The sequence below is a fragment of the Phycodurus eques genome, chromosome 1, assembly GCF_024500275.1.
Source record: "Phycodurus eques isolate BA_2022a chromosome 1, UOR_Pequ_1.1, whole genome shotgun sequence".
Classification (NCBI taxonomy): Eukaryota; Metazoa; Chordata; class Actinopteri; order Syngnathiformes; family Syngnathidae; genus Phycodurus; species Phycodurus eques.
In genome coordinates this window covers 34,823,334-34,837,382 of record NC_084525.1, presented here as the reverse complement: position 1 = coordinate 34,837,382, position 14,049 = coordinate 34,823,334, and the positions used below count along the sequence as shown (strand labels likewise).

At 43.1% G+C, this 14,049-nt stretch overlaps 1 protein-coding gene across 2 annotated transcripts in view; it reads left to right on the top strand.

Moving 5' to 3' along the window:
- The window catches only part of LOC133416759 (acid-sensing ion channel 1A-like), a 62,206-nt gene that overhangs the window by 14,516 nt on the left and 33,641 nt on the right, over positions 1-14,049 (top strand). For both annotated transcript variants that reach the window (XM_061703956.1, XM_061704040.1), the window contains exon 2: positions 1,733-1,928. In XM_061703956.1, coding sequence (XP_061559940.1) covers positions 1,733-1,928 — 196 coding nt within the window. The remainder of the gene's footprint in view (positions 1-1,732; positions 1,929-14,049) is intronic.

The window sequence follows — 14,049 nt, the reverse complement described above, 5'->3', positions numbered from 1 at the left end:
CTCCCACATCCCAAAAATATGCATGGTAGGTTGATTGAAAACTCTAAATTGCCCCTAGGTGTGAATGTGAGTGCAAATGGTTGTTTGTTTATGTGTGCCCTGCGATTGGCTGGCAGCCAGTTCAGGGTGTACCCCGCCTCGTGCCCGATGATAGCTGGGATAGGCTCCAGCACGCCCGCGACCCTAGTGAGGAGAAGCGGCTCAGAAAATGGATGGATGTCTACATCAGCATTAAAACCTAATCAACTTACATGGCTATTTTTGTTCAACATTTGATCGGTCTGATTGTTCGCATGTGAACCATGGCATACGGACGGTGCTTTCAAGCGTAGCTCGGAAATGCATGCAATACCATGTTAAAATGAATTGTAATTGTTTTAATGGCTATAAAATTGTGTTTGTGTGTATGAGTGATGAGTACCAGGGGACCTATTCAGTGGCGTCTTGTTCTCTTGCGCTGTTATGGCGCCACTGATTCTGGTGAAACTTGTGGAACTTTTGTCTGATAAGTATAAATCTCACTGGTGGATGAGCAGCTCATGTGGGCACGTGGAGAGACTCGCCATAGCCCCTCCCCTCTCACATGCATTATCTCTCTCTATTCAAACGTGTATAACTTTATTAATTCCTTCATCCATCCATCCATCCATTTTCTGAGCCGCTTATCCTCACAAGGCTTGCGGGAGTGCTGGAGCCTATCTCAGCTATCAACGGGCAGGAGGCGGGTTACACCCTGAACTGGTTGCCAGCCAATCGCAGGGCACAAAGTAAACAAACAACCATTCGCACTCACATTCACACCTACGGGCAATTTAGAGTCTTCCATTTCATTAAACTAAATTGTTGAAGTAGCATACAACAACACCCGTTAGATATGGATGAGAAGTGCAATTCCTTATTAAATAAAAACTTAAAGTTTTTTTCTACACGGTCACATTACATTTTTTTTTATGAAAGGCCCAAGAAAAGGGGGGGGGGGGGGGTGAGAAAGGGGCACCTTGGGCATTAAGGGCAAAAGGGCACGTGTCCTCGAGCACTTAAAGCCCCCCCCCCCCCCCCCCCCCCCTCTGCACGCCCCTGATGTGAATCATTTTAATATTAGCCCTCATGACCAAAATGATTTTAAGAACTAAAAATGGATCAAGTTTTGACTTTGGCACAGAAGACATCAGCTGAGCTAATTTAGAGTACGGTAAGTTTTTCTCGAGCTTCTTGACAACAGTATGGAGAGACATCCATCCATCCAATTTCCGTACTGCTTATCATCACTAGGGTCACGGGTGTGCTGGAGCCTATCCCAGCTGACTCGGGGCGAGAGGCTGGGTACACCCTGAACTGGTCGCCAGCCAATCGCAGGGGACCTTCAATTTACCTACCATGCAAACTCCACACAGGCGAGGCCGGATTTTAACCCAGTTCCTTAAAACTGCGAGGCAGATGTGCTAACCAGTCGTCCACCATGCCGCCTGTATGGAGAGCAAGGGAGCAAAATATTTGCATCGGGGTGTGTGAGAAAGTCTGTTCTCCCCGGAGGAAATTGCAGTACCTGAATAAATGTTTTATTACTCCATACTGGGAACTTTACATGACTGACCTCTGAGCAGGCAAAATGCCAGAAAATGAAATACAGAAATTTATATTTACATCCCTAAATGATTGTCTAGTTTAGGTGGTAGTGATTATGAAATGATCAAATCATGTTTGATTTTATTCCACACATCCCTTTGTGAAGGTATGAGATCCGAGACGTGCATCTCGTGGAGGAGAGCGTTTTGGAGAGCCTGAAGGTCAAAGCTGACTTCCACAACTTCAAGCCGCGACCTTTCAACATGTTGGAATTCTACGACCGCACCGGCCACGACATCAATGACATGCTGCTCTCTTGTCACTTCCACGGCACCGAGTGCAGAGCGGAGGACTTCAAAGTGGTACGTTCATATATATGTTTAAACTCCCATTTTGATGGGGTTTTTTTTTTCTTGTAGTAGTGGTAACATTAGATGCAGCCCACCCCCACAGAGATCCGACCGGACTCAGACCGCAGACCACACCAACGCATCACCTTGATTTATTCAGAGAGTGACATAACCTATATACGTCGTATAATGTCACGCTGGGCAGCAACTTAAAACACTTTTTTTTGGACATGTTGTGCACACAGTGCACTGGGCGAATGTCCACGTTTGCCTAGCCAGGCACAGACGAAAAATCTCCATGGCAACGCTGCTGTAACTTTCACTCGTTGTAAAATGTTTCTCTGCTTGCATCAAGCCCGGTCGATGTTATGCCCCCGAGAGCCCTATACCCCACAGTGATTAGTAGGTTCATCAGGTCCGCACACAACACTGTAAAAGTGCCATTCATATAAAACTCGTGGGCCGCACTAACATTAAACTTTCATATTAAGGTGGGGGCCACAAAATATTGTCTCGCGGGCCGCCAGTTTGAGACCCCTAGTGTAAAGTCTATATTTAATCCAAACAAGACATTTGCAAACATCAGCTTTTATTTTGCAAAACAGTGATCAACGTTTTTGCTGATTTTCTGACACCTTATGGACCAAACCAGTAAACTGAATAATAATAAATTTATGTTTGTGCATTTTCTGGACTGCCAATTTGAAATAATGTACTGTTTTTTTTTTTTTTTATAAAGGGATGGAAATTTAAAAAAATAATTTTCAGTCGATTAATCAAAAGAATAATCGACAGATTAATCAATTAAAACAATTGTAAGTTGCAGCCCTAGACGCATTAGTCTATTTCTATCATCAACAACTAAGAGATGCAAAATACAGTACAGAAATAAGAGAAATGATGAGTCATGATGTTATCATTATATTATGTTACTATTTAGATGTAGTGTCGTGTAGTGTGGTATAATATGTTTGTTTTCACAGAGGCACTAATACTTGAGGGCTGCAGTTGTTGTTGCTGTGACTTTCGGCGTGTCCCCTTACTGATGCAACCCAACCATTTCTTTCTTTCTTTCTTTCTTTTTTCATCTGGATTGAAATTGGATTGAAAAAAATTGACCCAAACAGCAGACCCAACGGGCGGGTCGTTGCTCTGCTGAGTTCCCTCTGCGTTTGTGATGTGATTGACTAGTCAAGCCTCTCATTAACCTTTTTCTTGTCATTTGAGAGAAATGGATAATTCATGTGAATAACACGCACACACACTGACAGCCAGTCTACTGTCATGGAGACATTCCAATGGTCTTTGAAGAGAGCACCGCGCTGCAGGATATTACATCTGTCCAGAACCCAGGCAGAGGAGAGGTGCTTCCCCTGGAGCGTTTTGAAGGTTTTATTCCCCTCCTCTCAACTAGCCTTTCTTGCCAAAATCTGTGCAGAGTTCTAGAACATGCACTTCCTTTGACGACGCCTTTGATGCAGTGCATTGGTTAGCTATTCGTTGTTTTGTTGCGCAGTGCTTGACGAATGAAGAAAGATGGATATCGCAACAGACTTTTCTTTGTGCATAGGTCAAAGGGGGGCAAAGGAGGCTTTTTAAAACATTTGCATCAAGAATGCAGAACCCAAGTCAGATGGTCCGCTTGCATGTTAATTCAAGTCAGCTCGCACTCCACCACGTTATGTTTCAAAATGTGTGGGGTAAGATGAGTTTGACTCAAGTCAAGACTTTTATTTTTGACCGAGACTAATTCTTAACAGGTTACTTACTGATGGTGCGGTGGTTCACTCGGCTGACTTCTGTGCAGCAGCATGGGTTCAGTTCCCACTCAGTGATGGTGCGAATGTGAGTGTAAATGGTTGTCGACTGCTATTACTGTATGTGACCTGTGACTGACAAGGTGTAGTCTGCCTTCCGTCCAAAGTCAGCTCTCTGAAACCCTGAACAGCATATGCGGCATAGAAAATGGATGGATGGATAAATTAATGTTCTGGATTTTTTTCAGCCTAATAAAATGTCACATTTCAAGTCTAAGTCAAGTCTTGTATTTTAAGTTAGAACCCAAGACAAGTTGGCAGTCTTTGAGCTTTGGCCTTTGTTTACACTGCCACCCCCAAAACCCGTCTTTGCCAATTTGTATCCAGACTGATTTGATGAAGTCTGAACAGCAATATCACTGAAATTCCATTTTTGCAAGATGGATCCAAACCACATGTGGAGGTGGCTTTAAATAAGATTCAATTCAGGTTTCTTAATGCATCTTTAGTCCAGGCACTGTTGTCTCGCAAACTGGATATCAAATTTACTCTTATTTGTTCATTGAATATCAGACAGTTTGCATCCCTGTTGGCATGGCAGACATGCAACACCAACATGCAGATGGATGTGCAGGAGCACACGTTTGGGTGCCATAACACTGCTGATGAAGAACTATGACAATTTTGATATCACCTTACAGTAGGAGACACGAATCACCACCACCAGTCGTTAGGATTCAGAAGTTTCCAAACTTCTCAACGCATGAAGACAGCCTCTATTTGTTCTTGTTTTACAGCTATTATAGCTCAGTGTTGCAATTTACATAGTATCATGCTTGTATTCTGGATATATATTGATGCCAACCTCATTATTGTGATCGATGGGGTCTCACACAAGTTCAAAGATTTTGACTGGGGACGACCAAGTCACATATTTTACCAACTCTCTGAACTTAGATTCATTTCAAACCACTGTAAGTTTCAAGTCCCCACAAACATATGATGATTTCCTTACATACCGTGTTCAGTGATATGTCAGTGAGATTACAAGTTGCTCTTCAAATGCAGTTGCTTGTCTTTAGACTGTTTTCCAATTTTCATCCACATATTTACATTTACATTTGCTTTGTTTGTACAGTTATTTTCAATGCATAAGAAATGACCAAATGTCTCATTATTTACTATCAAACAACTTAAGTGGACCCATGGCAATGACAGAGCGAGTACTCTCTTTTTACTCGCCAATGTATGAGCAACATGATTGTGAAGCTCCTGTTTAAAAAAAAATTGCTTCAAATTATAATTGAGTGAGTCCAATGGAACCCTTGAGAGACAGTAATGTAAAATGCTCTTCCCTGGAAAATAGACATCTGTAATGAAAAAGATATTCTTGAGGGATCAAATAAAACCACTGGGGTTTTATTTGGGCACTGTGATGTTTTTGTACACACTGAGCCTGACGCACAAGTCTGAGTGCGCTAAAGCTCAAATGTTTGGCCCCAGTCGAAATCATCTTAAAACAACCCTGAGGCTCCCCTCGCAACTCCCTGCCACTTCTGCCATCGCTTGGAGCTGGAAATGAACGGCACTCCTTGGAGAGGGGGCTTCCATAATACACGTGCTTGTATTTCCTTAAGATTTGATGGTTCCAAGGGACAGATGTGATGCACCCCACCCGCCACACTGCCTAGCAGCTTGTGGGTCAGCACAGCTGCGTTTCCTGCCTCCTGAACATCCTACCACAGTTAAGTTATGTCACCTCTCAGTCGGGGTGTTTATCCTCATTCTGTCCCCTCTTGCCCTCCCATCTTCAGCTGTGTTCTGCATTCCTACTTCATCTAAAGCCCTGTGCAGTGAATCCCTCACGTCAGCCCCGATGGGCATGACAATCCTCATTATGTTTTCATGTCATGCTCTTTACTCCCTCTCCTCCCCTCCCTCACTCACTCACTCTCATGCCCTTCCCTTTGTTCTCATTGCTCCCGTGATGTCCCCTTTTTCAATTAGGAGCTAAAGGCTTTGCATGCAGAAAAAGAATTCTTAATAAATCCATCCAACCATCCATTTTCTATACCCTTTGGCCTCCTCAGGGTCTCGGGGAGCTGGTCTGCTGGGATTACACATTGGACTGGTCGACAGTCAGTCTCAGGGCACATAGAGACAGAGAACCATTCATGCACATTCACACCGCTACAGATTGGGAACTGAACGTACGAATGTACCAAATATCTATTAGGCAGCACATTGTTCAAACAGCCTCATAAATATTCATTTCCCAGCACGCCCTGCAATAATAAACAAATGAAACACGTGGCGGATTAAAGTCATATTTGGCCGCATGCTCAACCATTTAATGCTGACCACCATCAAAGAGTTATCACCAGCTGAAGCAACCACATTTCCTAAATCAGCAGGTGAATACTCAGGGCTCATAAAGGAGACTAATCTAATGCACAAAAGACATCTGTCAGCAGTGGGACTATTAAATGCAGCAGGGGTTTGACTTCACCAAGCGTATTTTAAAACAGGAAAATCAGTAAAGACTCACATCATTTGTTCCCTTATTTCTTTGTGCTTGTTGATCAAACAAAGACCAGTAGTCTTTAAGGGATGATTAGCAACCATTCATGGTGTAAATTTAACACTAGAATGCCAAAAACTCTGACATTTGGCTTTTCTACCTATAAGGCCTCAAGAGGAGCCGAGTGGCTGGATTAGTGTGAACTAATATCCCATCTCAGGTGTGAACAGCCCAGCAATTTGGCTTTTCTAATTTGCATGTCCAAAGGGCTGGCTGGTTCAGTTTTTTTCACCAGTCTTCACCCACTTGTCACTATTGTTCTGTAAATGAGGCAATTACTCTCTACTCTCGACACAGTTACTGAAAGAGAACTGATTTTGCCTTGCCTTTACCAGACTAAGTTGATAGAAACTACCGGCTGTATGCTTACACAACACTGCATACACCTTTGTTCGATACATCCAATTACAGATACACACCCGGACCTTTTTATGAACATATAGTTTATAGTTACTGACGTATCCCTGCCAATAGCCAACACGTTCATTAGTAAAGTTATAGAAAACGGACCTTGCTCTGTCTCTGGGTACCACAATCTCAGGGTAAGGGTGAGAGCGTCGGACTGAATTTGCGAACGTACCTCGTGTTGATATTTTGTGCGTTTGTTGTGTCCGTGCGACCAAGTGTAATGCAACTATGTGTTTACAAGGAGATCTGGGCGTGTAGCTGTAATGAGATGTCCATCCATCCATCCATTTTCTGAGTCACTTCTCCTCACTAGGGTCGTGTGCGTGCTGGAGCCTATCCCAGCTATCATCGGGCAGGAGGCGGGGCACACCCTGAACTGGTTGCCAGCCAATCGCAGGGCACATAGAAACAAACAACCTTTCGCACTCACAGTCATGCCTATGGGCAATTTAGAGTCTTCAATTAATACATGTTTTTGGGACGTGGGAGGAAACTGGAGTGCCCGGAGAAAACCCACACAGGCACGGGGAGAACATGCCAACTCCACAGAGGCGGGGCCGGAGATTGAACCCGGGTCCTCAGAACTGTGAGGCTGACGCTCTAACCAGTCGGCCACCGTGCCGCCGTGATGAGATATATCAAACAAAAAAAATGTAGTGTTGTGTAAGCGTGCAGCCAGTAATTTCTATCAAAATCAGTGTGTTGTAATATAATGAGTGAGAGGTAGCGGTTTAGAACTAGTCTACAATAGTTTCTCACAGCATTGTGTTCAATGGGCTAAAATTAGTAATTCAGTTTGTTTTTGATTGTTTAGATTTATTGCTGATGCACAAGATTCAAACAAGACGTCTTATAAATTACTGCAATGAAATATACCAACACACCAATCTGTGCAACGTGTGGATAAAGTGAGTTTTTCAACCCTCTACATTGTCTGAACATACTTGGCACTGCCACGCCATCTCCTTTCTGCATTTGCCACATGTGTACTTGCGTCAATCCAATTTAAGCGCGAGTGACATTTAAGTCTAGTTCACCAATCAAACAAGACAAGAAAGTCACATGACCTCACACAACGTGACGCCGCTTCTCCTCACTAGGGTCGCGGGCGCGCTGGAGCCCATCCCAGCTATCATCGGGCAGGAGGCGGGGCACACCCTGAACTGGTTGCCAGCCAATCGCAGGGCACATACAAACAAACAACCATTCGCACTCACAGTCACACCTACGGGCAATTTAGAGTATTCAACTAACGTGCATGTTTTTGGGATTTGGGAGGAAACCGGAGTGCCCGGAGAAAACCCACGCAGGCACGGGGAGAACATGCAAACTCCAGACAGGCGGGGCCGGGGATTGAACCCCAGTCCTCAGAACTGTGAGGCAGACGCTCTAACCAGTCGGTCACCGTGCCGCCTGCTTAATTTATGTTAAAATAACAAAATTCTCTGCGGGGGCCCGAGGGGTCCCCCCACACCCTTACAATGTGTTGTTTTTTTTCACCTTTTTCATGCTCTTTGGTGTTTGCATGTCTGATATTTAAAGGTAAACTGTTAATTTTTAAATGATCTGACATAGGATGAATGAGATCGCAAGGGTTTAAAGCACTAGTTTACCAACATGAATTGACAAGTTTGTATATGCCCTAAAAATAAATGATTCCACATTGGAAAGACTAAACCTAAACCAAAAAAAAAGAAACTTGACCTATTTACATTACAGGATTTCTCCATTGCTAAAACACAAAACCCAATTGTCTGAACCAAATGCTCAGTGTCTTGAACCCACTAATTTAATTGGTCACCTATTTGGTAGAACATTAAGCACTTTTCACCTAGTTAGACACAACTTTCAAAGATATTTTCACCCACTAAAACACATTTTGCACTCTGATGCACTTGTGGTGCAATGATAAGCATAGGTAGCAAAAGTGAAACTCAAATAAAGCACAGGTGTCTCAACATAAACAAAGCAACTCAAAATTGATCACACTTGTGGCTAATGATGTGGAAAAAAACAATATGAGCCAGGTTAGTGAGCACTGGCACTAAGTTTCACTACAGATAGAGACAATCCGAAAGACAGAGTTACCGCAAATGTAACACAAATAGGCTTCTTTCAGTGGCTTCATTAGCCCGAGTGCTAACTTTGCTACCCCGGCTAACTTCTTTCCAATCATTTTCCATCAGTGTGCACGGTTGCAACAAGAGAAGCAAAAATCTCTGAATGTTGGGCGCTTCACTTTCAATGTGTGTCAGTGTCTTATTGAGCCAAAGAATGCTGCTTGGAGGAGATAGGCCTATTATGTTGTTCCTTAGTTCAGAAGATAGTTGAAACAGAATCAACAGCGCCTGTGCTGGTTCCAGCCCAGCAGTGCATTTCATTTTGCCTCACTTTGCTCAAGAAGAGATTTTATGAACGATTAATTCCACACAATTATCAGAATTCTCATCAGTCAATTAATCAACAGAATTGTTATCATGGCTGTCCCTAGTCACAGTAACAACTGTATTATTTTAAAGACCAACATTTCAGCGATGCCAATGCAACAACCCTAAAATTGCCCAACCATGTTGTATGTTGAAGAACTCTATATTTGGGGATTTTGGGGATCTCGCATCTTCGTAGCTACAAAGATAGTTGTATATTTGTAGAACTGCCAGTGGACAGGAAAAGGAGGTATCAGCCATGGCTACTGTTGAACTAATGTGAGTATAAAATCCACACCAATGAGCTCAAATAAATGTACTCAACTTAAAGTTTTGGGACATCATTCCACGTTGTTAAAAGGCAGACAGCCACGCAGCATCTCCATGACTCCAGCTCTTTTCTAGACGGATCAGTAATGCTGCTCAAGCGTGCTCTATTTGGCCAAACCGGTGAGGGGAGGGGATGTTTTTTAAAGGCATTTTGGACCGAGTGGGGCTGAAAATAACTCAACTGGTCTGCATTGGCCATGGTTTATTTATCTTGAGGTTTATTGCAGGTGACTCTGCAGGTCCAGACTCCTGTGTTTGCTTGCAAGAGGCTTCAGTGACACTGTGGAACAGAGGACTGATGCTGAGTTCCCAGCTCGTCACCTCACCCCAAAATCAGCACAATAGTTCCAGATGAAATAAGATGTAAGATTATACAACCCGATTCCAATGAAGATTGGAACGTTGTGTTTAACATAAATAAAAACAGAATACAATGATTTGCAAATCATGTTTGACCTATATTTAATTGAATATACTACAAAGACAAGATATTTAATGTTCAAACTGATAAACTATTGTTTTTAGCAAATAATCATTAACTTAGAATTTTATGGCTTCAACATGTTCCAAAAAAGCTGGCACAGTTTACCACTGTGTTACATCACCTTTTCTTTTAACAACATTCAATAAACGTTTGGGAACTGAGGACACTAATTATTGAAGCTTTGTCGGTGGAATTCTTTCCCATTCTTGCTTGATGTACAGCTTCAGCTGTTCAACAGTCCGGGGTCTCCATTGTCATATTTTACGCTTCATAATGCGCCACACATTTTCAATGGGAGACAGGTCTGGACTGCAGGCAGGCCAGTCTAGTACCCGCACTCTTTTACTACGAAGCCACGCTGTTGTAACACATGCAGAATGTGATTTGGCATTGTCTTGCTCAAATAAGCACTGGCGTCCATGGAAAAGACGTCGCTTGGATGGCAGCATATGTTTCTCCAAAACCTGTTTGTACCTTTCAGCATGAATGGTGCCTTCACAGATGTGTAAGTTACCCATGCCATTGGCACGAACACAGCCCCATACCATCACAGATGCTGGCTTTTGAACTTTGCGTCCATAACAGTCCGGATGGCTCTTTTCCTCTTTGGCCAAGAGGACACGACGTCCACAATTTCCAAAAACAATTTGAAATGTGGACTCCTCGGACCACAGAACACTTTTCCACTTTGCATCAGTCCATCTTAGATGAGCTCAGGCCCAGAGAAGCTGGCGGCGTTTCTGGGTGTTGTTGGTAAAAGACTTTTGCTTTGCACTGTAGAGTTTCAAGTTGCACTTACGGATGTAGCGCCGAACTGTATTTACTGACATTGGTTTTCTGAAGTGTTGCTGAGCCCATGTGGTGATATCCTTTACACATTGATGTCAGTTTTTGATGCAGTGCCGCCTGAGGAGATTGAAGGTCACGGGCATTCAATGTTGGTTTTCGGCCTTGCCGCTGACATGCAGTGATTTTTCCAGATTCGCTGAACCTTCTGATATTATGGACCATAGATGATGAAATCTATAAATTCCTTGTAATTGTACGTTGGGGAACATTGTCCTTAAACTGTTCGACTATTTTCTCACGTACTTGTTCACAAAGAGGTGAACCTTGCCCCATCTTTGCTTGTGAATGACTGAGCAATTGAGGGAAGCCCCTTATATACCCAATCATGGCACCCACCTGTTCCCAATTAGCCTGTTCCTCTGTGGGATGTTCTAAACAGGTGTTTGATGAGCATTCCTCAACTTTCTCAGTCTTCTTTGCCACCTGTCCCAGCATTTTGGAACGTGTTGCAGCCATAAAATTCCAAGTTAATAATTATTTGCTAAAAACAATAACGTTTATCAGTTTGTACATTAAATATCTATGATAGTGTATTCAATTAAATATAGGTTGAACATGATTTGCAAATCATTGTAGTCTGTTTTTATTTATGTTTAACACAACGTCCCAACGCGGCACGGTGGACGACTGGTTAGAGCGTCAGCCTCACAGTTACTGAGGACCCGGGTTCAATCCCCGGCCCCGCCTGTGTGGAGTTTGCATGTTCTCCCCGTGCCTGCGTGGGTTTTCTCCGGGCACTCCGGTTTCCTCCCACATCCCAAAAACATGCATTAATTGGAGACTCTAAATTGCCCATAGGCATGACTGTGAGTGCGAAAGGTTGTTTGTTTCTATGTGCCCTGCGATTGGATGGCAACCAGTTCAGGGTGTACCCCGCTTCCTGCCCGATGACAGCTGGGATAGGCTCCCACATGCCCCCAACCCTAGTGAGGAGTAGAGGCTCAGAAAATGGATGGATGGATGGACAACGTCCCAACTTCATTGGAATTGGGGTTGTATGTTGTGTCTGGTTCCAGTGACCAGCATGATGAGCTTTCCCTGTTTATACCCTATGAAGCGCAATCATGACAGCCTGTGTTTTAATATTTCACTCAGTGTGAATGTGAGATCACTTTAATGACATGCAGTAACAAGCCGCTGTCTAACAGAGTGGAAGGAATGAAGCTTTGTAACAGGAATTTAAGAGAGAAAGTAAGAACATCAGTGTGCTTAAAATGGGTTATCCAGTTAGCTGCACAGGCACGCATACTGTTTTACTTCTGTTTGGACTTTGGGAGAGGGAATCATCGCTTGCTGTGTTTTGACTCCAAACAAACCTGTGATAACCGCAGAAAACCTCCCTGTGTGGCAAGGTGGCATACATTTAGTGAGAACAGACAGTTGCAGGGACAGGTGAGCATTTCGTCAGGGGCTAATTTGGTGAGGGCATGCTGAAGACCAAATGTGGGAAAGAAAGAAAGAAAGAGAAAGAAAGAAAGAAAGAGAAAGAAAGAAAGAAAGAAAGAAAGAAAGGGGAACTTAGCTGGAGGCATGTTAGCTAAAGCAAAAATTAAGAGTCATAATTAGGATTTGAATAGGAGTAGAAAGCAGCGGGAGATTAGGAAGGCTCTCTGCATGTTCATCTGACACTAGTACAAAGAGTCCATCCTTCCATTTTCTGGACGGCTTATCCTCACTAGGTTCGCGGGCGTGCTGGGTCCAATCCCAGCTATCTTCGGGCGAGAGGCGGGGTACACTCTGAACTGGTTGCCAACCAATCGCAGGGCACATATACACAAACAACCACTTGGAGTCACATTCATACCTACGGGAAATTTGGAGTCTTCAATCAACCGAGTATGCATGTTTTGGGATGTGAGAAGAAACCGGAGCACCCGGAGAAAACCCACGCAGGCACGGGGAGAACACTTGTTCATATCCACACAGGCGGGGCCAGGATTTGAATCCGGTACTTTATTTAATTTTGCAGGAAGGACCGTCCCAAGAATCTAGCTTACATTTAACGATCTGATGAATGTCAACAGGAAAGCTATGGCCAAAGTCGACAATGTTAACAACTTGCCAAGAGCACCCAGTGCTAAGGCGCACACATGGAACTAAACTCATACTGATAAAATACTGCAGGAAGCAGTGGCATTCACAACAACAATAGCCTCACGAGAGAGTAGCTGACACACTAATTAGTATTTCCTTGATGTGCCCTTTCACTTTTATATCGACCTCAGCCTTACATTTCCTCTGTAATTACTGAGCGAATCTGTTAACCGCTGTTAGTCGGGCTTGGCCTGCATCCCGAGTTTGGCCAACTGTTATTTTGAATCTTGTCTCTGCGGGAAATGAAGACATGTCGATGAAAATAAGCGGCAGGAGCCACAGTTCAGCGGTAGAACGATGTGGGTGTGTTTGTTCGTGTGATGTATGGGTAGTTGCACTTTCTCAAACGATTATCATTGTGAAATTTTATGCTTACTGCATGGAATGACAATACAGGTCTGGACAGTTGGGACACATTTTAATGCTATTAAAAAAGAGGGATGGGAAAGAAGAAAACACTAGATAGGTGACAAAAACGAAATAACTTTTCTCGTTGGTTCAGTCTAACAGATAGACCTATATTTTACAGGGGAACTAAATCCAAGGTTTCAAACTTTATATTTAAATGTGCATATCCTCTTAATCAGCTGCTGTTTACTTAAATCTACCAAGTATTTATTCTAAAAAATATAAAATGTAAAATATATGTTTAAAACATTGCATATACTCACTAATGGGGACCACCATATTTAGGTCTTTTCACCATCCACATGTACTTTGAGTTGTGAGCCAATCATCATTTTTATTGAATTTTATTTTTTTGGAGGCTTACTTTCACATCAAGAAGTTGATGTTCAGCACTTTTACTCTTCGGGAGACTTCCTCTGATTGCCGCTGCATATTTACCATCACTGTCATGGTGTATACAGGACCGAATGATTAAATCCAGTCACTCTCAACATTTAGCCGACACAATTGAATTGCCTGCAGTCAAGGCGCGACTTCCACTTCAACATCACCTCTGGTCTGCAGCTGAAAATTATTTTGCCCAACATGGCTTCACCCTTATGTAGATTAATTATTGCCTTTGATTCTTAAACGTTGGGGGTTTAGTTCCCCTTTAAGTCTATTAGCATCTACCTGTATACACATCAAACACAATACAACTGCTTACATGCACAAACCCCGACTCTCTCCAGTTTAAAACTGTTAAAGACTACTGCCGCTGTTATGTATGGAGGATACAGCTCAGTTTTATTGGCAA